The following is a 26,220-nucleotide window of genomic DNA, read 5'->3' on the forward strand; positions in this document are numbered from 1 at the left end:
TCCTCTGGGGCTTCAGAGCTCAAACATCTGATGAAACAAAGACTGAACAGAAGCCTCATGTCTGGAGGCCCCGCCCATCACCTGGAGCATCTCTACAGTGAAGCTCTGGAGCTCAGACTGGAGCCAAGGCTCATCTCCAACAAGACAATGGCCCTCAGCTCAGAGCCAGGAGAGGGCGTGTCCTTCGAGAGGGCGTGTCCTACGAGAGGGCGTGTCCAGCGAGAGGGCGTGTACTTCGAGAGGGCGTGTCCTACACAAAAATATTCAAATACAAATAAATGTTTCATATTTTATCATGTTTTTTACAAATATCTGACTTTTGTAAAGTGTAAATTTCATCACAATTTGAAATGAAATAAATCATAATTTAATTGAAATCGTTTGTGTTTGTTACATTTTTGTTTTTAAATTAAATGATTTAAAGACTTTTGAGTGACACTTCTGCTTCAGATACTTTTACTTCTCAGGTTTGAAGAAAGTAGAAAGTACTTTTCTTACTTCGTACTTTACTGTTACTATGATGTCGTTTGTGTTGAATATGTTTTAAACCAGTCCGATGGTATACTCACCGCCCCGTCACCAGAGGCTTCTCGGGAGGAGTTTTAATTTTCCTTAAACGTTTAAATGATTTGACGAGAAAGATCAATGTTTTTATCTGTTTAAATAAATACAACTTTATTAAAATGTTTTTTTTACTTCAGTTTCATTTATTGAATGTTTTTCTATTACACAAAACCAGAGCTGCAGTTCCTCTGAGTGTCCAGCAGGCGGAGGCGGAAGTGTTCACAGCGGAAGTGATGCACCGCGCAGCTTTTACGTCCGTCTGTTTTTACAGGAACTTCTCCTTTTACGCAAATAAACGTGTTTATAACGTGTTTATAACGTGTTTATGACGCACACGATGTGACTGAAACACGGGCTCGCGCTGAACGTCACGTGTGTCTTTACAGAACTGGACGTCACGTGTGTCCGGCGCATTAAACCGCGATAACGTGAAGAGTTGTCTGACCGTGAACGCACCATTCAAACCCGTCTCAGGTACTTATGTCACTTCAACTTTTACTGCTAAATATTCACATTTTTAACGTTTTTAATTCAAGTAGAACCACGAAAAGCCTTTAAACTGTTAAATGCGTTTGTTTTTCTGCGTTTGAGACTTTTAACTACGTGAGTTTCTTCATGAAATCTAAACGTGGTGAAGTTCTGATGATCCAGCTTCATAAATGTGTCAATAAGAGAATTATTCAGTTTAATGACGTTTCACTCATGTTTATGTTTACGTTTAGCACGTGCACGAGACCCGTCTGAAGAAAACCATGATTATGAAACATTTGGACATTATGTCACTTTTAGGAACGTTTAGGTCGTTTTGAATTGAATGTTTCAGAAAAATCCATGAACTTTCTTTAATTCGGCTTCTGTGTTTTTAATCATGATGTTTGAATAGAAACAGAGACTGGACTTTAACACTTTAGACTAAACCAGGACTAAAGCAGGACTAAACCAGGTCTGAACCTAAACCAAGTCTAAACCAAGTCTAAACCAGGTCTAAAGCAGGACTAAACCAGGTCTGAACCTAAACCAGGTCTAAAGCAGGACTAAACCAGGTCTAAACCTAAACCAAGTCTAAACCAAGTCTAAACCAGGTCTAAAGCAGGACTAAACCAGGTCTGAACCTAAACCAAGTCTAAACCAGGTCTAAAGCTGCACTAAAACAGGACTAGACTGGGTCTAAACCGGGTATAAAACAGGATTAAACCAGGATTAAACCAGGACTAAACCAGGTCTGAACCAGGTCTAAACCAGGTCTAAACCAGGTCTAAACCAGGTCTAAACCAGGACTAAACCAGGTCTAAACCGGGTATAAAACAGGACTAAACCAGGACTAAACCAGGACTAAACCAGGACTAAACCAGGACTAAACCAGGTCTAAACCAGGTCTAAACCAGGTCTAAAGCAGGACTAAACCAGGACTAAACCAGGACTAAACCAGGTCTAAACCAGGTCTAAACCAGGTCTAAAGCAGGACTAAACCAGGTCTGAACTTAAACCAGGTCTAAACCAGGTCTAAAGCAGGACTAAACCAGGTCTGTACCTAAACCAAGTCTAAACCAGGTCTAAAGCTGCACTAAATATAGGACTAAAGCGGGTCTAAAGCAGGACTAAACCAGGTCTAAAGCTGCACTAAAACAGGACTAAACCGGGTCCAAACCGGGTATAAAACAGGATTAAACCAGGACTAAACCAGGTCTAAACCAGGTCTAAACCAGGACGTTTTGTGGCTCTGCAGTGACATAATTGGTGAAAGTCTTGTGTTCATTATCTTCCTCTAAACCAGAGTCACACGACGCAGCGAGAAAAGAGTCCAGCTTTCCACGCTCAGGTTCATTCAAGTTTCGTGATTCTTTGGTGATTCTCTGATTTGCTTTCAGGGGGACATGGCGGCTCTGTGGAGGTCGTACCAGGCCCTGATGACCAGACGACCTTGGACTGTGCAGATCATCACAGCAGGTCAGAAACACTCTTCATTTTGTTCCTTTGACAGAAGAATGTGGTGTTTAGTCTTGGTTCAGACCTGGTTTATCCTGGTTTAGTCCTGTTTTTTGTTTTAGTTTTCCAAATATTGAGAGGAACAGTACATTTCTTGACCACTAGATGTCAGCACATTCATACACTGTTCGTCTTCTGCAGAACAAACAGGTTCAGAGTGTGAGGTCTAAACCAGGACTAAACCAGGACTAAACCGGGACTAAACCGGGTCTAAACCAGGTCTAAACCAGGTCTAAACCAGGACTAAACCGGGACTAAACCAGGACTAAACCGGGACTAAACCGGGACTAAACCGGGACTAAACCGGGTCTAAACCAGGTCTAAACCAGGTCTAAACCAGGACTAAACCGGGACTAAACCAGGACTAAACCGGGACTAAACCGGGACTAAACCGGGTCTAAACCGGGACTAAACCGGGACTAAACCGGGTCTAAACCGGGTCTAAACCGGGACTAAACCGGGTCTAAACCGGGTCTAAACCGGGTCTAAACTGGGTCTAAACCGGGACTAAACCGGGACTAAACCTGTGTTCATGTTCTCTGGTTCTCTGTGTTCTGGTTCTCTGTGTTCTGGTTCTCTGTGTTCTGGTTCTCTGTGTTCTGGTTCTCTGTGTTCAGGTTCTCTGTGTTCTGGTTCTCTGGTTCTCTGTGTTCAGGTTCTCTGTGTTCAGGTTCTCTGTGTTCAGGTTCTCTGGTTCTCTGTGTTCAGGTTCTCTGGTTCTCTGTGTTCTGGTTCTCTGGTTCTCTGTGTTCTGGTTCTCTGTGTTCAGGTTCTCTGGTTCTCTGTGTTCAGGTTCTCTGTGTTCAGGTTCTCTGTGTTCAGGTTCTCTGTGTTCAGGTTCTATAGTTCTCTGTGTTCAGGTTCTCTGTGTTCAGGTTCTCTGTGTTCAGGTTCTCTGTGTTCAGGTTCTATGGTTCTCTGTGTTCAGGTTCTCTGTGTTCAGGTTCTCTGTGTTCAGGTTCTCTGTGTTCTGGTTCTCTGTGTTCTGGTTCTCTGTTTTCTGGTTCTCTGGTTCTCTGTGTTCAGGTTCTCTGTGTTCTGGTTCTCTGTGTTCTGGTTCTCTGTGTTCAGGTTCTCTGTGTTCTGGTTCTCTGTGTTCTGGTTCTCTGTGTTCTGGTTCTCTGGTTCTCTGTGTTCAGGTTCTCTGTGTTCAGGTTCTCTGTGTTCAGGTTCTCTGGTTCTCTGTGTTCAGGTTCTCTGGTTCTCTGTGTTCTGGTTCTCTGGTTCTCTGTGTTCAGGTTCTCTGGTTCTCTGTGTTCAGGTTCTCTGTGTTCTGGTTCTCTGTGTTCAGGTTCTCTGTGTTCAGGTTCTCTGTGTTCATGTTCTCTGTGTTCAGGTTCTATGGTTCTCTGTGTTCAGGTTCTCTGTGTTCAGGTTCTATGGTTCTCTGTGTTCAGGTTCTCTGTGTTCTGGTTCTCTGGTTCTCTGTGTTCAGGTTCTCTGTGTTCTGGTTCTCTGTGTTCTGGTTCTCTGTGTTCTTGTTCTCTGGTTCTCTGTGTTCAGGTTCTCTGTGTTCAGGTTATCTGTGTTCAGGTTCTCTGGTTCTCTGTGTTCAGGTTCTCTGGTTCTCTGTGTTCAGGTTCTCTGGTTCTCTGTGTTCTGGTTCTCTGGTTCTCTGTGTTCTGGTTCTCTGGTTCTCTGTGTTCAGGTTGTCTGGTTCTCTGTGTTCAGGTTCTCTGTGTTCAGGTTCTCTGTGTTCAGGTTATCTGTGTTCTGGTTCTCTGTGTTCAGGTTCTCTGTGTTCAGGTTCTATGGTTCTCTGTGTTCAGGTTCTCTGTGTTCAGGTTCTCTGTGTTCAGGTTCTCTGTGTTCAGGTTCTCTGTGTTCAGGTTCTATGGTTCTCTGTGTTCAGGTTCTCTGTGTTCAGGTTATCTGTGTTCAGGTTCTCTGTGTTCAGGTTCTATGGTTCTCTGTGTTCAGGTTCTCTGGTTCTCTGTGTTCAGGTTCTCTGTGTTCAGGTTCTCTGTGTTCTCGTTCTCTGTGTTCAGGTTCTCTGGTTCTCTGTGTTCAGGTTCTCTGGTTCTCTGTGTTCAGGTTCTCTGTGTTCAGGTTCTCTGGTTCTCTGTGTTCAGGTTCTCTGGTTCTCTGTGTTCAGGTTCTCTGTGTTCAGGTTCTCTGTGTTCAGGTTCTCTGGTTCTCTGTGTTCAGGTTCTCTGGTTCTCTGTGTTCAGGTTCTCTGGTTCTCTGTGTTCAGGTTATCTGTGTTCAGGTTCTCTGGTTCTCTGTGTTCAGGTTCTCTGGTTCTCTGTGTTCAGCTTCTCTGGTTCTCTGTGTTCAGGTTATCTGTGTTCAGGTTCTCTGGTTCTCTGTGTTCAGGTTCTCTGGTTCTCTGTGTTCAGGTTCTCTGGTTCTCTGTGTTCAGGTTATCTGTGTTCAGGTTCTCTGGTTCTCTGTGTTCAGGTTCTCTGGTTCTCTGTGTTCAGGTTCTCTGGTGGGAGTGGGGGATGTGGTTTCACAGCAGGTCATCGAGAGGAAAGGTCTGTCCAACCACAACGTCCAGAGAACGGCCAAGATGATGTGCATCGGCTTCTTCTTTGTGGTAAGAGAAGTTCAGTAATGTCACCAACACTTCCTGTTCCTCTCGGTCACCAACACTTCCTGTTCCTCTCGGTCACCAACACTTCCTGTTCCTCTCGGTCACCAACACTTCCTGTTCCTCCGGTCACAAACACTTCCTGTTCCTCTCGGTGTTCAGGGTCCAGTGATCGGGAGCTGGTACAAAGTTCTGGACAAACTGGTTCTGGGGACGAGCAAAAGTGCAGCCATGAAGAAAATGCTTGTGGACCAGGTACGTCCTGGACTCTAGAATGTTCTGTCGACTGTTCCATCGACTGTTCCGTCGACTGTTCTGTTGACTCTTCCGTATAGTGTTCAGTATAGTGTTCCGTAGACTCTTCCGTAGAGTGTTCCGTAGACTGTTCCGTAGACCCTTCCGTAAACTGTTCCGTAGACTCTTCCGTAGACTGCGTAGACTGTTCCGTAGACTCTTCCGTAGACTCTTCCGTAGACTCTTCCGTAGACTCTTCCGTAGACTCTTCCGTAGACTCTTCCGTAGTGCAGTGTTCCGTTGGCGGGAGGTGTAATCGTCATGTGTTCTCTGCAGCTGTGTTTCGCTCCGTGTTTCCTCGGTACTTTCCTGGGTTTGTCTGGAGCTCTGAACGGACTCACGCTGGAGCAGAACCTCAGCAAACTCAAACGGGTCAGTGACATGAAGCATGTGACCATGAAGCATGTGACCGTGAACCATGTGACCGTGAAGCATGTGACCATGAAGCATGTGACCATGAAGCATGTGACCATGAAGCATGTGACAGTGAACCATGTGACCATGAACCATGTGACAGTGAACCATGTGACAGTGAACCATGTGACCGACCGTGTACCATGTAACCGTGAACCATGTGACCGACCGTGAAGCATGTGACCGTGAAGCATGTGACCGTGAAGCATGTGACCATGAAGCATGTGACCATGAAGCATGTGACCATGAACCATGTGACCATGAACCATGTGACAGTGAACCATGTGACAGTGAACCATGTGACCGACCGTGTACCATGTAACCGTGAACCATGTGACCGACCGTGAAGCATGTGACCGTGAAGCATGTGACCGTGAAGCATGTGACCGTGAACCATCTGACCATGAACCATGTGACCGTGAAGCATGTGACCGTGAACCATGTGACTGTGAAGCATGTGACCGTGAACCATGTGACCGTGAAGCATGTGACCATGAACCATGTGACCGTGAAGCATGTGACCATGAACCATGTGACCGTGAACCATCTGACCGTGAACCATGTGACCGTGAAGCATGTGACCGTGAACCATGTGACCATGAACCATGTGACCATGAACCATGTGACCGTGAACCATGTGACCGACCGTGAACCATGTGACCGTGAACCATGTGACCGACCGTGAACCATGTGACCGTGAACCATGTGACCGTGAACATGTCGATGTAACGCCTCGTTCCTCCAGGAGAGGTCTCTAAGGTTTCATGTCGGCTCGACCAGGACTGGTTTGATTTATGCCATGGTTTTTGAGGCTGTTATAGACTGAGGGGAGATTGTGCCTTAGACCTGGTTTAGACCTGGTTTAGACCTGGTTTAGTCCTGGTTTAGACCTGGTTTAGTCCTGGTTTAGTCCCGGTTTAGTCCTGGTTTAATGTCTGATGAAGGTTCTTGTTTCTCTTTCAGGATTACACTGACGCTCTCGTCTCAAACTACTACGTGAGTCCAACACATTGTTTAGTCCTGACTCTGGCACCAGCAGGAGCCCCGCTGCCGTCGGGCTAGCTGCTGTTGGTGTGCTAGCTGCTGTTGGCGTGCTAGCTGCTGTTGGCGTGCTAGCTGCTGTTGGTGTGCTAGCTGCTGTTGGCGTGCTAGCTGCGGTTAGCGTGCTAGCTGCTGTTGGCGTGCTAGCTGCTGTTGGCGTGCTAGCTGCGGTTAGCGTGCTAGCTGCTGTTGGCGTGCTAGCTGCTGTTGGCGTGCTAGCTGCTGTTGGCGTGCTAGCTGCTGTTGGCGTGCTAGCTGCTGTTGGCGTGCTAGCTGCCGTTGGCGTGCTAGCTGCTGTTGGCGTGCTAGCTGCCGTTAGCGTGCTAGCTGCTGTTGGCGTGCTAGCTGCTGTTGGCGTGCTAGCTGCCGTTGGCGTGCTAGCTGCCGTTGGCGTGCTAGCTGCCGTTGGCGTGCTAGCTGCTGTTGGCGTGCTAGCTGCGGTTAGCGTGCTAGCTGCTGTTGGCGTGCTAGCTGCCGTTAGCGTGCTAGCTGCCGTTAGCGTGCTAGCTGCCGTTGGCGTGCTAGCTGCCGTTGGCGTGCTAGCTGCCGTTGGCGTGCTAGCTGCGCTTAGCGTGCTAGCTGCTGTTAGCATGCTAGCTGCCGTTAGCGTGCTAGCTGCCGTTGGCGTGCTAGCTGCCGTCGGCGTGCTAGCTGCTGTTGGCGTGCTAGCTGCCGTTGGCGTGCTAGCTGCGCTTAGCGTGCTAGCTGCTGTTAGCATGCTAGCTGCTGTTGGCGTGCTAGCTGCTGTTGGCGTGCTAGCTGCCGTTAGCGTGCTAGCTGCTGTTAGCATGCTCCTGATGACAGTAATAATCTGGTTTTATGATCATTAATCTGCTGCTTTGTTTCTTTTCAGCTCTGGCCTCCGGTTCAGATCGCTAACTTCTACTTCATCCCGCTGCAGCATCGGTAACAGCCGTTTACTCGCTTCTTCTCTCACTCACAGCTCGCTAGCTCGTTTGCTCTTTAGCTTGTTAGCTCGTTAGCTTTGAGGCCCAAAAGGACTGTTTCTGTGGTGCGAGTGTTTGTTCTGACATTGATGTTACAGTTTCTTTATCGTCTCATTTCATCTTCAGTTTGGCCGTGGTTCAGGTCGTCGCGGTGATCTGGAACTCCTACCTCACCTGGAAGGCCAACAAGCTGTGATCTGGACCCAGGACCGGACCCTGGACCGGACCCTGGACCGGACCCTGGACCGGACCCTGGACCGGACCCTGGACCCTGGACCTCGAGGCTCGGCTGGAGAAACTTGAAACCTTCGTCTTTGTCGTTGTAAATCTTCTGTTACATTTAAACCAGGATAATTATATGAAAGTTTGATCATATTGTTAGTTTCAGATTTTTCTGCTCAGGTTAAAGGAAGAATATTCTATATATATGATGTTTACATGTTTGTGGCATTATTTAAGTCACTGAAGTTTGTCAATAAAACAAACTCGTTACGTTTGTTCTGTTTGTTTCATTTTAATAAAAGTATAAAAAGATCTGTTTTCTGAGAATCACGTGAGCAGCAGATGTGCCTGAGGCTGGCCACTGTAAAGAGCAGGGCATGCTGGGAAATCTGAAGTTATGACTGCAAACTTCTGTAAGACGACGCTGGCTCCTGTCGTTCTCTCCCGTCGTTTGCTCCCGTCGTTTGGCAATAAACCGATCCTGATTTTTAATTGTTGTCAGGTTTTTCAGCACCGCGGACAGCTCCACAAGCACTTCTTCCTCTGGTTCAGTCTCTCCTCCCTCTCACCTCTGTGTGGACATGGAGGTGGTCCCTCTGTGTGGTGGACATGGAGGTGGTCCCTCTGAGTGGTGGACATGGAGGTGGTCCCTCTGAGTGGTGGACATGGAGGTGGTCCCTCTGAGTGGTGGACATGGAGGTGGTCCCTCTGAGTGGTGGACATGGAGGTGGTCCCTCTGAGTGGACATGGAGGTGGTCCCTCTGTGTGGACATGGAGGTGGTCCCTCTGTGTGGACATGGAGGTGGTCCCTCTGTGTGGACATGGAGGTGGTCCCTCTGAGTGGTGGACATGGAGGTGGTCCCTCTGTGTAGTGGACATGGAGGTGGTCCCTCTGTGTGGACATGGAGGTGGTCCCTCTGAGTGGTGGACATGGAGGTGGTCCCTCTGTGTGGTGGACATGGAGGTGGTCCCTCTGTGTGGACATGGAGGTGGTCCCTCTGAGTGGTGGACATGGAGGTGGTCCCTCTGTCTGGTGGACATGGAGGTGGTCCCTCTGAGTGGTGGACATGGAGGTGGTCCCTCTGAGTGGTGGACATGGAGGTGGTCCCTCTGTGTGGACATGGAGGTGGTCCCTCTGTGTGGACATGGAGGTGGTCCCTCTGTGTGGACATGGAGGTGGTCCCTCTGTGTGGTGGACATGGAGGTGGTCCCTCTGTGTGGTGGACATGGAGGTGGTCCCTCTGAGTGGTGGACATGGAGGTGGTCCCTCTGAGTGGTGGACATGGAGGTGGTCCCTCTGAGTGGTGGACATGGAGGTGGTCCCTCTGTGTGGACATGGAGGTGGTCCCTCTGAGTGGTGGACATGGAGGTGGTCCCTCTGTGTGGTGGACATGGAGGTGGTCCCTCTGAGTGGTGGACATGGAGGTGGTCCCTCTTGAGTGGTGGACATGGAGGTGGTCCCTCTGTGTGGACATGGAGGTGGTCCCTCTGAGTGGACATGGAGGTGGTCCCTCTGTGTGGACATGGAGGTGGTCCCTCTGTGTGGACATGGAGGTGGTCCCTCTGTGTGGACATGGAGGTGGTCCCTCTGTGTGGACATGGAGGTGGTCCCTCTGTGTGGACATGGAGGTGGTCCCTCTGTGTGGACATGGAGGTGGTCCCTCTGAGTGGTGGACATGGAGGTGGTCCCTCTGTGTGGACATGGAGGTGGTCCCTCTGAGTGGTGGACATGGAGGTGGTCCCTCTGTCTGGACATGGAGGTGGTCCCTCTGTGTGGTGGACATGGAGGTGGTCCCTCTGTGTGGACATGGAGGTGGTCCCTCTGAGTGGTGGACATGGAGGTGGTCCCTCTGTGTGGTGGACATGGAGGTGGTCCCTCTGTGTGGACATGGAGGTGGTCCCTCTGTCTGGACATGGAGGTGGTCCCTCTGAGTGGTGGACATGGAGGTGGTCCCTCTGTCTGGTGGACATGGAGGTGGTCCCTCTGAGTGGTGGACATGGAGGTGGTCCCTCTGTGTGGACATGGAGGTGGTCCCTCTGAGTGGACATGGAGGTGGTCCCTCTGTGTGGACATGGAGGTGGTCCCTCTGTGTGGACATGGAGGTGGTCCCTCTGTGTGGACATGGAGGTGGTCCCTCTGTGTGGACATGGAGGTGGTCCCTCTGAGTGGTGGACATGGAGGTGGTCCCTCTGTGTGGACATGGAGGTGGTCCCTCTGTGTGGACATGGAGGTGGTCCCTCTGTGTGGACATGGAGGTGGTCCCTCTGTGTGGACATGGAGGTGGTCCCTCTGTGTGGACATGGAGGTGGTCCCTCTGTGTGGTGGACATGGAGGTGGTCCCTCTGTGTGGACATGGAGGTGGTCCCTCTGTGTGGTGGACATGGAGGTGGTCCCTCTGTGTGGACATGGAGGTGGTCCCTCTGTGTGGACATGGAGGTGGTCCCTCTGTGTGGACATGGAGGTGGTCCCTCTGAGTGGTGGACATGGAGGTGGTCCCTCTGTGTGGACATGGAGGTGGTCCCTCTGTGTGGTGGACATGGAGGTGGTCCCTCTGTGTGGTGGACATGGAGGTGGTCCCTCTGTGTGGACATGGAGGTGGTCCCTCTGTGTGGACATGGAGGTGGTCCCTCTGTGTGGACATGGAGGTGGTCCCTCTGAGTGGTGGACATGGAGGTGGTCCCTCTGTGTGGACATGGAGGTGGTCCCTCTGAGTGGTGGACATGGAGGTGGTCCTCGGGGACCAGGACCCTCTGGTCCGGACCCCTCTGACGTCACTCGCGGCTCCAGATAAAAGCGGCGCGTGGCGGTCGCTGCGCGCGCACAAACGTCACGGACGCGGCGCGGACACTTCCCGGGATTGAACCGCGCGCTCCGCGGAAAGTGAGTGTTTGACTTTTATAATATTTTACAAACTCTGATCTATTTTCAACTTTTTAAATGTCGATCCGCTCGTTGTGTTTTTATTTGATCCACGCGCGTCACGCACGCGCTGATGACGTAAAGAGTTTAATCTGAGACTTTTACATTTTTAAACCTGTTATAAATCTATAAAAACATGTCATAAATGTAAATATAGATGTTTTATAACTGAGCAGAACTCTTCATCTTTGGACTCTGTGAAGTGTCAATATCAAGAGTTGAACCGAGGCTGTGACGTCAGCGTAACGCCCTTCTGGCGTTTGTGGCAGCCTCTGCCCCGGGGCGTTTGTGGCAGCCTCTGCCCCGGGGCGTTTGTGGCAGCCTCTGCCCCGGCGAGCACCAGACGGACACTGGAACTAAAACAGTTCCAGGAACTCTGACGGTTTGAGGTCGTGTGATGCCTCCTCTGGGCCTCCTCTGGGCCTCCTCTGGGCCTCCTCTGGGCCTGGGCCTCCTCTGGGCCTCCTGTGGGCCTCCTCTGGGCCTCCTCTGGGCCTGGGCCTCCTCTGGGCCTCCTCTGGGCCTGGGCCTCCTCTGGGCCTCCTCTGGGCCTGGGCCTCCTCTGGGCCTCCTGTGGGCCTCCTCTGGGCCTCCTCTGGGCCACATTAACAGCTGTTTAAACCGTTGTTTGTCCCGTTTCTCACATAAAGACTTTTGTGATCTTTATTGTCTCAGAATTCCTTCTTGGAAACTCGGCATTATTTGAAAACTGGAGTTAGACAAAGGGACATGTCTGAGCCGCTGAGCCGCCGCTGAGCCGTGCTAATGTTGCTAACGTCTACGCGGAGCTAATGGCGACAAAATTAGATTCACTCTCAAACATTGATTTATATCATTTACACATGTTCAGGGGCCTCGTTTATAAAGGAAAAGCAAAGGAGCCAAAATGGTCCAAAGCGGCGTTGAGGGTCTCAGAAGGTGGTCTGAGCTTAGAGAGACGACTTTATGTTCATAAACTGGACCTGGAGCTGTTTCCTTCTGTTCCAGGATGAAGTCTTCCTCGCTGCTGCTCCTCGTCTCCTTCGTCCTCGTCTCGTCTCCTGTCGCTCGTTCGTCCTCGGCTCCGCCCTCGCTCCTCTCTCTCCTGCACTCGCCGCTCGCCCTTCACCTGCTGCAGCTGCTGAACAAGAGGCAGGACGGGCCCCCCGGGGTGCGTCCTCCGGCCCCGGGACCAAACGATGCAGCGCCGGAGACGTTTAGAGGCACGAGAGACGGGCCACCGCTCTCCATAGACCTGACCTTCCACCTGCTGCGCAACATGATCCACATGGCCAAGCTGCAGGGCCAGAGGGAACAGGCCCTGCTCAACCGCCGGCTCCTGGACGAGGTCGGCAAGTGAACGCACCGCACGGTCCTGGGCCAGGTCTCTGCAAGTGAACGCACCGCACGGTCCTGGGCCAGGTCTCTGCAAGTGAACGCACCGCACGGTCCTGGGCCAGGTCTCTGCAAGTGAACGCACCGCACGGTCCTGGGCCAGGTCTCTGCAAGTGAACGCACCGCACGGTCCTGGGCCAGGTCTCTGCAAGTGAACGCACCGCACGGTCCTGGGCCAGGTCTCTGCAAGTGATTATATTATTTGTATTTATTTATTGTATTGTCTTCGAAAGATGAACTGAACAGACACTTTCAGTTCGAAGTTTGTTTTAATGATTCACTTTGATGATTGAATAAGAAACATAAATGTGGGATTTAAATAGTCAAGGACTAAACCAGGACTAAACCAGGACTAAACCAGGACCAGACCACCACACAGAAAGTTCAGGTATCAGTGCCAGGGATGTTAACCACTCTGCCACCTCTGACATTCATAATTGTATTTGTTGATGGTGTTTGTAACAGAACTGTTCAAACTGTGGCATGAAACGTCAACAGAAAATCTGAAAAACAAAAATACACTCTTTACATTTTGTAATAAAATGTTTAAACTAAAGTCTGTTTGGAATCGTTCTTTTCATGTGTTTCCTGCTCCACAAACACAACTCGTGATCATAAATCCTCCTGAAACCTTCTAATCCTGACCTCCATCTGTGTGTGTGTGTGTGTGAGGGGCGTGGCTAAAGCTAGTGTGTATGAGGGGCGTGGCTAAAGCTAGTGTGTGTGAGGGGCGTGGCTAAAGCTAGTGTGTGTGAGGGGCGTGGCTAAAGCTAGTGTGTGTGAGGGGCGTGGCTAAAGCTAGTGTGTGTGAGGGGCGTGGCTAAAGCTAGTGTGTGTGAGGGGCGTGGCTAAAGCTAGCGTGTGTGTGAGGGGCGTGGCTAAAGCTAGTGTGTGTGAGGGGCATGGCTAAAGCTAGCGTGTGTGTGAGGGGCGTGGCTAAAGCTAGTGTGTGTGAGGGGCGTGGCTAAAGCTAGCGTGTGTGAGGGGCGTGGCTAAAGCTAGCGTGTGTGTGAGGGGCGTGGCTAAAGCTAGCGTGTGTGTGTGAGGGGCGTGTCTAAAGCTAGTGTGTGTGTGTGTGAGGGGCGTGGCTAAAGCTAGTGTGTGTGAGGGGCGTGGCTAAAGCTAGTGTGTGTGAGGGGCGTGGCTAAAGCTAGCGTGTGTGAGGGGCGTGGCTAAAGCTAGCATGTGTGTGAGGGGCGTGGCTAAAGCTAGCGTGTGTGTGAGGGGCGTGTCTAAAGCTAGTGTGTGTGTGTGTGAGGGGCGTGGCTAAAGCTAGCGTGTGTGAGGGGCGTGGCTAAAGCTAGCGTGTGTGTGAGGGGCGTGGCTAAAGCTAGTGTGTGTGAGGGGCGTGGCTAAAGCTAGCGTGTGTGTGAGGGGCGTGGCTAAAGCTAGTGTGTGTGTGTGTGAGGGGCGTGGCTAAAGCTAGCGTGTGTGAGGGGCGTGGCTAAAGCTAGCGTGTGTGTGAGGGGCGTGGCTAAAGCTAGCGTGTGTGTGAGGGGCGTGTCTAAAGCTAGTGTGTGTGTGTGTGAGGGGCGTGGCTAAAGCTAGCGTGTGTGTGAGGGGCGTGGCTAAAGCTAGTGTGTGTGAGGGGCGTGGCTAAAGCTAGCGTGTGTGTGAGGGGCGTGGCTAAAGCTAGTGTGTGTGAGGGGCGTGGCTAAAGCTAGCGTGTGTGAGGGGCGTGGCTAAAGCTAGCGTGTGTGTGAGGGGCGTGGCTAAAGCTAGCGTGTGTGTGAGGGGCGTGTCTAAAGCTAGTGTGTGTGTGTGTGAGGGGCGTGGCTAAAGCTAGTGTGTGTGAGGCGCGTGGCTAAAGCTAGTGTGTGTGAGGGGCGTGGCTAAAGCTAGCGTGTGTGTGAGGGGCGTGGCTAAAGCTAGTGTGTGTGAGGGGCGTGGCTAAAGCTAGCGTGTGTGAGGGGCGTGGCTAAAGCTAGCATGTGTGTGAGGGGCGTGGCTAAAGCTAGCGTGTGTGTGAGGGGCGTGTCTAAAGCTAGTGTGTGTGTGTGTGAGGGGCGTGTCTAAAGCTAGTGTGTGTGTGTGTGAGGGGCGTGGCTAAAGCTAGCGTGTGTGAGGGGCGTGGCTAAAGCTAGCGTGTGTGTGAGGGGCGTGGCTAAAGCTAGCGTGTGTGTGAGGGGCGTGTCTAAAGCTAGTGTGTGTGTGTGTGAGGGGCGTGGCTAAAGCTAGCGTGTGTTTGAGGGGCGTGGCTAAAGCTAGTGTGTGTGTGAGGGGTGTGGCTAAAGCTAGCGTGTGTTTGAGGGGCGTGGCTAAAGCTAGTGTATGTGTGAGGGGTGTGGCTAAAGCTAGTGTGTGTGTGAGGGGCGTGGCTAAAGCTAGTGTGTGTGAGGGGCGCAGCTAAAGCTAGCGTGTGTGTGAGGGGCGTGGCTAAAGCTAGTGTGTGTGAGGGGCGTGGCTAAAGCTAGCTTGAACCTCTCTGTATGTCATGCTAATGCTAATGCTAACGTTAGACTCTTTATGACCTGGAAATATCAGATTGTGGCTCTTGACAAAGCGAGTGCCATAAACAGGAAACAGCTGTTGCTAACGCGCTTTGCTAGCTTTGTGTTGCTAACGCGCTTTGCTAGCTTTGTCTTGCTAACGCGCTTTGCTAGCTTTGTGTTGCTAACGTGCTTTGCTAGCTTTGTGTTGCTAACGTGCTATGCTAGCTTTGTGTTGCTAATGCTAACCATGTGTAAATGTTCCGTCGTGTAAAAGTCCTAAATGTTGCTCATGAAGTGTGAAGTTGAACCTTGGTCATGGACAGGTCAGCTCTGTGGAGAGGCGAGTCCAGACCTGACCGATGAGTTTAAAGGTGCAGCGTGACCTTTCTGCTCGTCTCTGTGTCGTTTGCCTGAAATGTTCCAGAATGAGACTTTAAACAGTCCATGTGTTTGATGATGTCATCGCCTCAGAGAAGATGAACTTTGTGTCACTTTTTGTTTCATCTTCTGGGATTTAATCCAGAGCCAAAGAAACAAGTCTGTAATGCAACAACAACAACAACAACAAGAACAACATAAACAAGGTCAAACATCTGACCTCTGACCCCTGACACGGTCCCAAACCCACATCCAGCTCCTGGTTCTGACCTCTGACCTCTGACCTCTGACCTCTGACCCCTGCTGCTCTGGAGTGTTTGGTCGGATGAAGTCAGTGAGTTTCATCATCTCCAGCTCAAAGTGACTCACTCTGGACACGAACTTTAGAACGTCTTTAGTAGAAAAAGCTTCAGTTGTAGTCATCTGGACTTTAGAACGTCTGTTACACAATGACTCAGACCAGGACCAGGACCAGGACCAGGACCAGGACCAGGACCAGGACCAAGTCTACATCAGGACCAACACGCCCACTGTAAATCATCTTGTTGAACCAGTTTCTCGTCTTTCTGCCGTTCATTAAAAATAGCCGTGAAAAGGTTTATGTAAAACGCCTGAACAAAACCAGGATTATTCCCAAAAGACGATCTTCACCATCAGATCAGGAAAATAAACCTCTGAAAACACGTGTGACTCTGGAGCTAAAAATATCACTGAATGAGGCTTTTGTGCGACGCCCAGGATCTTCTCCAGAACGACTCAAACCAGAGGAAAGATGCACTGTGGAACTTTTCACCTGCTCCCAACGAACAGACCAGCTCCTGGGTTTAAGATCAGATTGTCCTGGTTTAGTCCTGGTTTACACCTGGTTTAGACCTGGTTTAGACCTGGTTTAGACCTGGTTTAGGACCTGGTTTGGACCTGGTTTGGACCTTGTTTGGACCTGGTTTAGACCTGGTTTGGACCTAGTTTGGACCTGGTTTAGTCCTGGTTTAGTCCTGGTTTAGTCCTGGTTTAGACCTGGTTTGGACCTGGTTTGGACCTGGTTTAGACCTGGTTTAGACCTGGTTTGGACCTGGTTTGGACCAGGTTTAGAGCTGGTTTGGATCTGGTTTGGACCTGGTTTGGATCTGGTTTGGATCTGGTTTGGATCTGGTTTGGATCTGGTTGGACCTGGTTTGGACCTGGTTTAGTCCTGGTTTGGACCTGGTTTGGACCTGGTTTAGTCCTGGTTTAGTCCTGGTTTAGTCCTGGTTTAGTCCTGGTTTAGTCCTGGTTTGGACCTGGTTTAGTCCTGGTTTAGTCCTGGTTTAGTCCTGGTTTAGTCCTGGTTTAGTCCTGGTTTAGACCTGGTTTGCACCTGGTTTGGACCTGGTTTAGTCCTGATTTAGTTCTGGTTTAGTCCTGGTTTAGACCTGGTTTGGACCTGGTTTGGACCTGGTTTAGTCCTGGTTTAGACCTGGTTTGGACCTGGTTTGGACCTGGTTTGGACCTGGTTTGGACCTGGTTTAGTCCTGGTTTAGACCTGGTTTGGACCTGGTTTGGACCTGGTTTAGTCCTGGTTTGGACCTGGTTTGGACCTGGTTTAGACCTGGTTTAGTCCTGGTTTGGACCTGGTTTGGACCTGGTTTAGTCCTGGTTTGGACCTGGTTTGGACCTGGTTTGGACCTGGTTTGGACCTGGTTTAGTCCTGGTTTGGACCTGGTTTGGACCTGGTTTAGTCCTGGTTTAGTCCTGGTTTAGTCCTGGTTTAGACCTGGTTTGGACCTGGTTTAGTCCTGGTTTGGACCTGGTTTGGACCTGGTTTAGTCCTGGTTTGGACCTGGTTTGGACCTGGTTTAGTCCTGGTTTGGACCTGGTTTGGACCTGGTTTAGTCCTGGTTTAGTCCTGGTTTAGTCCTGGTTTAGTCCTGGTTTAGACCTGGTTTGGACCTGGTTTGGACCTGGTTTGGACCTGGTTTGGACCTGGTTTAGACCTGGTTTAGTCCTGGTTTGGACCTGGTTTGGACCTGGTTTAGTCCTGGTTTGGACCTGGTTTGGACCTGGTTTAGTCCTGGTTTAGACCTGGTTTGGACCTGGTTTGGACCTGGTTTAGACCTGGTTTGGACCTGGTTTAGACCTGGTTTAGTCCTGGTTTGGACCTGGTTTGGACCTGGTTTGGACCTGGTTTAGTCCTGGTTTGGACCTGGTTTGGACCTGGTTTAGACCTGGTTTAGTCCTGGTTTGGACCTGGTTTGGACCTGGTTTAGACCTGGTTTAGTCCTGGTTTGGACCTGGTTTGGACCTGGTTTAGTCCTGGTTTGGACCTGGTTTGGACCTGGTTTAGTCCTGGTTTAGACCTGGTTTGGACCTGGTTTAGTCCTGGTTTAGACCTGGTTTGGACCTGGTTTGGACCTGGTTTGGACCTGGTTTAGTCCTGGTTTAGACCTGGTTTGGACCTGGTTTAGTCCTGGTTTAGACCTGGTTTGGACCTGGTTTGGACCTGGTTTGGACCTGGTTTAGTCCTGGTTTAGACCTGGTTTGGACCTGGTTTGGACCTGGTTTGGACCTGGTTTAGTCCTGGTTTAGACCTGGTTTGGACCTGGTTTGGACCTGGTTTGGACCTGGTTTAGTCCTGGTTTAGACCTGGTTTGGACCTGGTTTGGACCTGGTTTGGACCTGGTTTAGTCCTGGTTTGGACCTGGTTTGGACCTGGTTTAGTCCTGGTTTAGACCTGGTTTGGACCTGGTTTGGACCTGGTTTGGACCTGGTTTGGACCTGGTTTAGTCCTGGTTTGGACCTGGTTTGGACCTGGTTTGGACCTGGTTTGGACCTAGTTTGGACCTGGTTTAGACCTGGTTTAGTCCTGGTTTGGACCTGGTTTGGACCTGGTTTGGACCTGGTTTAGTCCTGGTTTGGACCTGGTTTGGACCTGGTTTAGTCCTGGTTTAGACCTGGTTTGGACCTGGTTTGGACCTGGTTTAGACCTGGTTTGGACCTGGTTTAGACCTGGTTTAGTCCTGGTTTGGACCTGGTTTGGACCTGGTTTGGACCTGGTTTAGTCCTGGTTTGGACCTGGTTTGGACCTGGTTTAGACCTGGTTTAGTCCTGGTTTGGACCTGGTTTGGACCTGGTTTAGACCTGGTTTAGTCCTGGTTTGGACCTGGTTTGCACCTGGTTTGGACCTGGTTTGGACCTGGTTTGGACCTGGTTTAGTCCTGGTTTAGACCTGGTTTGGACCTGGTTTAGTCCTGGTTTAGACCTGGTTTGGACCTGGTTTGGACCTGGTTTGGACCTGGTTTGGATCTGGTTTGGATCTGGTTTGGATCTGGTTTGGATCTGGTTGGACCTGGTTTGGACCTGGTTTAGTCCTGGTTTAGTCCTGGTTTAGTCCTGGTTTAGTCCTGGTTTAGTCCTGGTTTAGTCCTGGTTTGGACCTGGTTTGGATCTGGTTTGGACCTGGTTTGCACCTGGTTTGGACCTGGTTTAGTCCTGATTTAGTTCTGGTTTAGTCCTGGTTTAGACCTGGTTTGGACCTGGTTTAGTCCTGGTTTAGCCCTGGTTTGGACCTGGTTTGGACCTGGTTTGGACCTGGTTTGGACCTGGTTTAGACCTGGTTTAGTCCTGGTTTGGACCTGGTTTGGACCTGGTTTAGTCCTGGTTTGGACCTGGTTTGGACCTGGTTTAGTCCTGGTTTAGACCTGGTTTGGACCTGGTTTGGACCTGGTTTAGACCTGGTTTGGACCTGGTTTAGACCTGGTTTAGTCCTGGTTTGGACCTGGTTTGGACCTGGTTTGGACCTGGTTTAGTCCTGGTTTGGACCTGGTTTGGACCTGGTTTAGACCTGGTTTAGTCCTGGTTTGGACCTGGTTTGGACCTGGTTTAGACCTGGTTTAGACCTGGTTTAGTCCTGGTTTGGACCTGGTTTGGACCTGGTTTAGTCCTGGTTTGGACCTGGTTTGGACCTGGTTTAGACCTGGTTTGGACCTGGTTTGGACCTGGTTTGGACCTGGTTTAGTCCTGGTTTGGACCTGGTTTGGACCTGGTTTAGTCCTGGTTTGGACCTGGTTTGGACCTGGTTTAGTCCTGGTTTAGACCTGGTTTGGACCTGGTTTGGACCTGGTTTGGACCTGGTTTAGTCCTGGTTTGGACCTGGTTTGGACCTGGTTTGGACCTGGTTTGGACCTAGTTTGGACCTGGTTTAGACCTGGTTTAGTCCTGGTTTGGACCTGGTTTGGACCTGGTTTGGACCTGGTTTGGACCTGGTTTGGACCTGGTTTGGACCTGGTTTAGTCCTGGTTTGGACCTGGTTTGGACCTGGTTTGGACCTGGTTTGGACCTAGTTTGGACCTGGTTTAGACCTGGTTTAGTCCTGGTTTGGACCTGGTTTGGACCTGGTTTGGACCTGGTTTAGTCCTGGTTTGGACCTGGTTTGGACCTGGTTTAGTCCTGGTTTAGACCTGGTTTGGACCTGGTTTGGACCTGGTTTAGACCTGGTTTGGACCTGGTTTAGACCTGGTTTAGTCCTGGTTTGGACCTGGTTTGGACCTGGTTTGGACCTGGTTTAGTCCTGGTTTGGACCTGGTTTGGACCTGGTTTAGACCTGGTTTAGTCCTGGTTTGGACCTGGTTTGGACCTGGTTTAGACCTGGTTTAGTCCTGGTTTGGACCTGGTTTGGACCTGGTTTAGTCCTGGTTTGGACCTGGTTTGGACCTGGTTTAGTCCTGGTTTAGACCTGGTTTGGACCTGGTTTAGTCCTGGTTTAGACCTGGTTTGGACCTGGTTTGGACCTGGTTTGGACCTGGTTTGGATCTGGTTTGGATCTGGTTTGGATCTGGTTTGGATCTGGTTGGACCTGGTTTGGACCTGGTTTAGTCCTGGTTTGGACCTGGTTTGGACCTGGTTTAGTCCTGGTTTAGTCCTGGTTTAGTCCTGGTTTAGTCCTGGTTTGGTCCTGGTTTGGACCTGGTTTGGATCTGGTTTGGACCTGGTTTGCACCTGGTTTGGACCTGGTTTAGTCCTGATTTAGTTCTGGTTTAGTCCTGGTTTAGACCTGGTTTGGACCTGGTTTGGACCTGGTTTAGTCCTGGTTTAGACCTGGTTTGGACCTGGTTTGGACCTGGTTTGGACCTGGTTTGGACCTGGTTTAGTCCTGGTTTAGACCTGGTTTGGACCTGGTTTGGACCTGGTTTAGTCCTGGTTTGGACCTGGTTTGGACCTGGTTTGGACCTGGTTTGGACCTGGTTTGGACCTGGTTTAGACCTGGTTTAGTCCTGGTTTGGACCTGGTTTGGACCTGGTTTGGACCTGGTTTAGTCCTGGTTTGGACCTGGTTTGGACCTGGTTTAGACCTGGTTTAGTCCTGGTTTGGACCTGGTTTGGACCTGGTTTAGTCCTGGTTTGGACCTGGTTTGGACCTGGTTTGGACCTGGTTTGGACCTGGTTTAGTCCTGGTTTGGACCTGGTTTGGACCTGGTTTAGTCCTGGTTTAGTCCTGGTTTAGTCCTGGTTTAGTCCTGGTTTAGACCTGGTTTGGACCTGGTTTAGTCCTGGTTTGGACCTGGTTTGGACCTGGTTTAGTCCTGGTTTGGACCTGGTTTGGACCTGGTTTAGTCCTGGTTTGGACCTGGTTTGGACCTGGTTTGGACCTGGTTTGGACCTGGTTTAGTCCTGGTTTGGACCTGGTTTGGACCTGGTTTAGTCCTGGTTTAGTCCTGGTTTGGACCTGGTTTGGACCTGGTTTAGTCCTGGTTTGGACCTGGTTTAGTCCTGGTTTGGACCTGGTTTGGACCTGGTTTAGTCCTGGTTTAGACCTGGTTTGGACCTGGTTTGGACCTGGTTTAGACCTGGTTTGGACCTGGTTTGGACCTGGTTTGGACCTGGTTTAGTCCTGGTTTAGACCTGGTTTGGACCTGGTTTAGTCCTGGTTTAGACCTGGTTTGGACCTGGTTTGGACCTGGTTTGGACCTGGTTTAGTCCTGGTTTAGACCTGGTTTAGTCCTGGTTTGGACCTGGTTTGGATCTGGTTTGGACCTGGTTTGCACCTGGTTTGGACCTGGTTTAGTCCTGATTTAGTTCTGGTTTAGTCCTGGTTTAGACCTGGTTTGGACCTGGTTTAGTCCTGGTTTAGCCCTGGTTTGGACCTGGTTTGGACCTGGTTTGGACCTGGTTTGGACCTGGTTTAGACCTGGTTTAGTCCTGGTTTGGACCTGGTTTGGACCTGGTTTAGTCCTGGTTTGGACCTGGTTTGGACCTGGTTTAGACCTGGTTTGGACCTGGTTTGGACCTGGTTTAGACCTGGTTTGGACCTGGTTTAGACCTGGTTTAGTCCTGGTTTGGACCTGGTTTGGACCTGGTTTGGACCTGGTTTAGTCCTGGTTTGGACCTGGTTTGGACCTGGTTTAGACCTGGTTTAGTCCTGGTTTGGACCTGGTTTGGACCTGGTTTAGACCTGGTTTAGACCTGGTTTAGTCCTGGTTTGGACCTGGTTTGGACCTGGTTTAGTCCTGGTTTGGACCTGGTTTGGACCTGGTTTAGACCTGGTTTGGACCTGGTTTGGACCTGGTTTAGTCCTGGTTTAGACCTGGTTTGGACCTGGTTTAGTCCTGGTTTAGACCTGGTTTGGACCTGGTTTGGACCTGGTTTGGACCTGGTTTAGTCCTGGTTTAGACCTGGTTTGGACCTGGTTTGGACCTGGTTTGGACCTGGTTTAGTCCTGGTTTAGACCTGGTTTGGACCTGGTTTGGACCTGGTTTGGACCTGGTTTAGTCCTGGTTTAGACCTGGTTTGGACCTGGTTTGGACCTGGTTTGGACCTGGTTTAGTCCTGGTTTGGACCTGGTTTGGACCTGGTTTAGTCCTGGTTTAGACCTGGTTTGGACCTGGTTTGGACCTGGTTTGGACCTGGTTTGGACCTGGTTTAGTCCTGGTTTGGACCTGGTTTGGACCTGGTTTGGACCTGGTTTGGACCTAGTTTGGACCTGGTTTAGACCTGGTTTAGTCCTGGTTTGGACCTGGTTTGGACCTGGTTTGGACCTGGTTTAGTCCTGGTTTGGACCTGGTTTGGACCTGGTTTAGTCCTGGTTTAGACCTGGTTTGGACCTGGTTTGGACCTGGTTTAGACCTGGTTTGGACCTGGTTTAGACCTGGTTTAGTCCTGGTTTGGACCTGGTTTGGACCTGGTTTGGACCTGGTTTAGACCTGGTTTAGTCCTGGTTTGGACCTGGTTTGGACCTGGTTTAGTCCTGGTTTGGACCTGGTTTGGACCTGGTTTAGTCCTGGTTTAGACCTGGTTTGGACCTGGTTTGGACCTGGTTTAGACCTGGTTTGGACCTGGTTTAGACCTGGTTTAGTCCTGGTTTGGACCTGGTTTGGACCTGGTTTGGACCTGGTTTAGTCCTGGTTTGGACCTGGTTTGGACCTGGTTTAGACCTGGTTTAGTCCTGGTTTGGACCTGGTTTGGACCTGGTTTAGACCTGGTTTAGTCCTGGTTTGGACCTGGTTTGGACCTGGTTTGGACCTGGTTTGGACCTGGTTTGGACCTGGTTTAGTCCTGGTTTGGACCTGGTTTGGACCTGGTTTGGACCTGGTTTGGACCTAGTTTGGACCTGGTTTAGACCTGGTTTAGTCCTGGTTTGGACCTGGTTTGGACCTGGTTTGGACCTGGTTTAGTCCTGGTTTGGACCTGGTTTGGACCTGGTTTAGTCCTGGTTTAGACCTGGTTTGGACCTGGTTTGGACCTGGTTTAGACCTGGTTTGGACCTGGTTTAGACCTGGTTTAGTCCTGGTTTGGACCTGGTTTGGACCTGGTTTGGACCTGGTTTAGTCCTGGTTTGGACCTGGTTTGGACCTGGTTTAGACCTGGTTTAGTCCTGGTTTGGACCTGGTTTGGACCTGGTTTAGACCTGGTTTAGTCCTGGTTTGGACCTGGTTTGGACCTGGTTTAGTCCTGGTTTGGACCTGGTTTGGACCTGGTTTAGTCCTGGTTTAGACCTGGTTTGGACCTGGTTTAGTCCTGGTTTAGACCTGGTTTGGACCTGGTTTGGACCTGGTTTGGACCTGGTTTGGATCTGGTTTGGATCTGGTTTGGATCTGGTTTGGATCTGGTTGGACCTGGTTTGGACCTGGTTTAGTCCTGGTTTGGACCTGGTTTGGACCTGGTTTAGTCCTGGTTTAGTCCTGGTTTAGTCCTGGTTTAGTCCTGGTTTGGTCCTGGTTTGGACCTGGTTTGGATCTGGTTTGGACCTGGTTTGCACCTGGTTTGGACCTGGTTTAGTCCTGATTTAGTTCTGGTTTAGTCCTGGTTTAGACCTGGTTTGGACCTGGTTTGGACCTGGTTTAGTCCTGGTTTAGACCTGGTTTGGACCTGGTTTGGACCTGGTTTGGACCTGGTTTGGACCTGGTTTAGTCCTGGTTTAGACCTGGTTTGGACCTGGTTTGGACCTGGTTTAGTCCTGGTTTGGACCTGGTTTGGACCTGGTTTGGACCTGGTTTGGACCTGGTTTGGACCTGGTTTAGACCTGGTTTAGTCCTGGTTTGGACCTGGTTTGGACCTGGTTTGGACCTGGTTTAGTCCTGGTTTGGACCTGGTTTGGACCTGGTTTAGACCTGGTTTAGTCCTGGTTTGGACCTGGTTTGGACCTGGTTTAGTCCTGGTTTGGACCTGGTTTGGACCTGGTTTGGACCTGGTTTGGACCTGGTTTAGTCCTGGTTTGGACCTGGTTTGGACCTGGTTTAGTCCTGGTTTAGTCCTGGTTTAGTCCTGGTTTAGACCTGGTTTGGACCTGGTTTAGTCCTGGTTTGGACCTGGTTTGGACCTGGTTTAGTCCTGGTTTGGACCTGGTTTGGACCTGGTTTAGTCCTGGTTTGGACCTGGTTTGGACCTGGTTTGGACCTGGTTTGGACCTGGTTTAGTCCTGGTTTGGACCTGGTTTGGACCTGGTTTAGTCCTGGTTTAGTCCTGGTTTGGACCTGGTTTGGACCTGGTTTAGTCCTGGTTTGGACCTGGTTTAGTCCTGGTTTGGACCTGGTTTGGACCTGGTTTAGTCCTGGTTTAGACCTGGTTTGGACCTGGTTTGGACCTGGTTTAGACCTGGTTTGGACCTGGTTTGGACCTGGTTTGGACCTGGTTTAGTCCTGGTTTAGACCTGGTTTGGACCTGGTTTAGTCCTGGTTTAGACCTGGTTTGGACCTGGTTTGGACCTGGTTTGGACCTGGTTTAGTCCTGGTTTAGACCTGGTTTAGTCCTGGTTTGGACCTGGTTTGGATCTGGTTTGGACCTGGTTTGCACCTGGTTTGGACCTGGTTTAGTCCTGATTTAGTTCTGGTTTAGTCCTGGTTTAGACCTGGTTTGGACCTGGTTTAGTCCTGGTTTAGCCCTGGTTTGGACCTGGTTTGGACCTGGTTTGGACCTGGTTTGGACCTGGTTTGGACCTGGTTTAGTCCTGGTTTAGACCTGGTTTGGACCTGGTTTGGACCTGGTTTAGACCTGGTTTGGACCTGGTTTAGACCTGGTTTAGTCCTGGTTTGGACCTGGTTTGGACCTGGTTTGGACCTGGTTTAGTCCTGGTTTGGACCTGGTTTGGACCTGGTTTAGACCTGGTTTAGTCCTGGTTTGGACCTGGTTTGGACCTGGTTTAGACCTGGTTTAGACCTGGTTTAGTCCTGGTTTGGACCTGGTTTGGACCTGGTTTAGTCCTGGTTTGGACCTGGTTTGGACCTGGTTTAGACCTGGTTTGGACCTGGTTTGGACCTGGTTTAGTCCTGGTTTAGACCTGGTTTGGACCTGGTTTAGTCCTGGTTTAGACCTGGTTTGGACCTGGTTTGGACCTGGTTTGGACCTGGTTTAGTCCTGGTTTAGACCTGGTTTGGACCTGGTTTGGACCTGGTTTGGACCTGGTTTAGTCCTGGTTTAGACCTGGTTTGGACCTGGTTTGGACCTGGTTTGGACCTGGTTTAGTCCTGGTTTAGACCTGGTTTGGACCTGGTTTGGACCTGGTTTGGACCTGGTTTAGTCCTGGTTTGGACCTTGTTTGGACCTGGTTTAGTCCTGGTTTAGACCTGGTTTGGACCTGGTTTGGACCTGGTTTGGACCTGGTTTGGACCTGGTTTAGTCCTGGTTTGGACCTGGTTTGGACCTGGTTTGGACCTGGTTTGGACCTAGTTTGGACCTGGTTTAGACCTGGTTTAGTCCTGGTTTGGACCTGGTTTGGACCTGGTTTGGACCTGGTTTAGTCCTGGTTTGGACCTGGTTTGGACCTGGTTTAGTCCTGGTTTAGACCTGGTTTGGACCTGGTTTGGACCTGGTTTAGACCTGGTTTGGACCTGGTTTAGACCTGGTTTAGTCCTGGTTTGGACCTGGTTTGGACCTGGTTTGGACCTGGTTTAGACCTGGTTTAGTCCTGGTTTGGACCTGGTTTGGACCTGGTTTAGTCCTGGTTTGGACCTGGTTTGGACCTGGTTTAGTCCTGGTTTAGACCTGGTTTGGACCTGGTTTGGACCTGGTTTAGACCTGGTTTGGACCTGGTTTAGACCTGGTTTAGTCCTGGTTTGGACCTGGTTTGGACCTGGTTTGGACCTGGTTTAGTCCTGGTTTGGACCTGGTTTGGACCTGGTTTAGACCTGGTTTAGTCCTGGTTTGGACCTGGTTTGGACCTGGTTTAGACCTGGTTTAGTCCTGGTTTGGACCTGGTTTGGACCTGGTTTAGTCCTGGTTTGGACCTGGTTTGGACCTGGTTTAGTCCTGGTTTAGACCTGGTTTGGACCTGGTTTAGTCCTGGTTTAGACCTGGTTTGGACCTGGTTTGGACCTGGTTTGGACCTGGTTTAGTCCTGGTTTAGACCTGGTTTGGACCTGGTTTAGTCCTGGTTTAGACCTGGTTTGGACCTGGTTTGGACCTGGTTTGGACCTGGTTTAGTCCTGGTTTGGACCTGGTTTGGACCTGGTTTGGACCTGGTTTAGTCCTGGTTTAGACCTGGTTTGGACCTGGTTTGGACCTGGTTTGGACCTGGTTTAGTCCTGGTTTAGACCTGGTTTGGACCTGGTTTGGACCTGGTTTGGACCTGGTTTAGTCCTGGTTTGGACCTGGTTTGGACCTGGTTTAGTCCTGGTTTAGACCTGGTTTGGACCTGGTTTGGACCTGG

At 50.6% G+C, this 26,220-nt stretch overlaps 2 protein-coding genes and 1 long non-coding RNA gene across 3 annotated transcripts in view; 2 read left to right on the top strand and 1 right to left on the bottom strand.

The window, feature by feature from the left end:
• LOC140356021 (uncharacterized) overlaps positions 1 to 26,220 on the bottom strand; it is a 355,422-nt gene that overhangs the window by 148,834 nt on the left and 180,368 nt on the right. The window lies entirely within an intron of this gene.
• mpv17 (mitochondrial inner membrane protein MPV17) lies at positions 2,435 to 8,116 on the top strand. Its single transcript, XM_072440125.1, has 7 exons — positions 2,435 to 2,511; positions 4,974 to 5,089; positions 5,246 to 5,338; positions 5,654 to 5,749; positions 6,755 to 6,787; positions 7,686 to 7,738; positions 7,906 to 8,116. Exons 1-7 carry the CDS (start codon positions 2,439 to 2,441, stop codon positions 7,973 to 7,975), a joined length of 534 nt encoding a protein of 177 aa, XP_072296226.1. The 5' UTR covers positions 2,435 to 2,438; the 3' UTR covers positions 7,976 to 8,116.
• On the top strand, positions 11,907 to 12,482 carry uts1 (urotensin 1). The gene has a single exon (XM_072440148.1). It carries the CDS (start codon positions 11,910 to 11,912, stop codon positions 12,258 to 12,260), a length of 351 nt encoding a protein of 116 aa, XP_072296249.1. The 5' UTR covers positions 11,907 to 11,909; the 3' UTR covers positions 12,261 to 12,482.

The sequence above is a fragment of the Eucyclogobius newberryi genome, unplaced genomic scaffold (assembly GCF_026437365.1).
Source record: "Eucyclogobius newberryi isolate DKJ021-1_F unplaced genomic scaffold, fEucNew1.0.hap1 SCAF_1, whole genome shotgun sequence".
In the NCBI taxonomy this organism is placed as follows: Eukaryota; Metazoa; Chordata; class Actinopteri; order Gobiiformes; family Gobiidae; genus Eucyclogobius; species Eucyclogobius newberryi.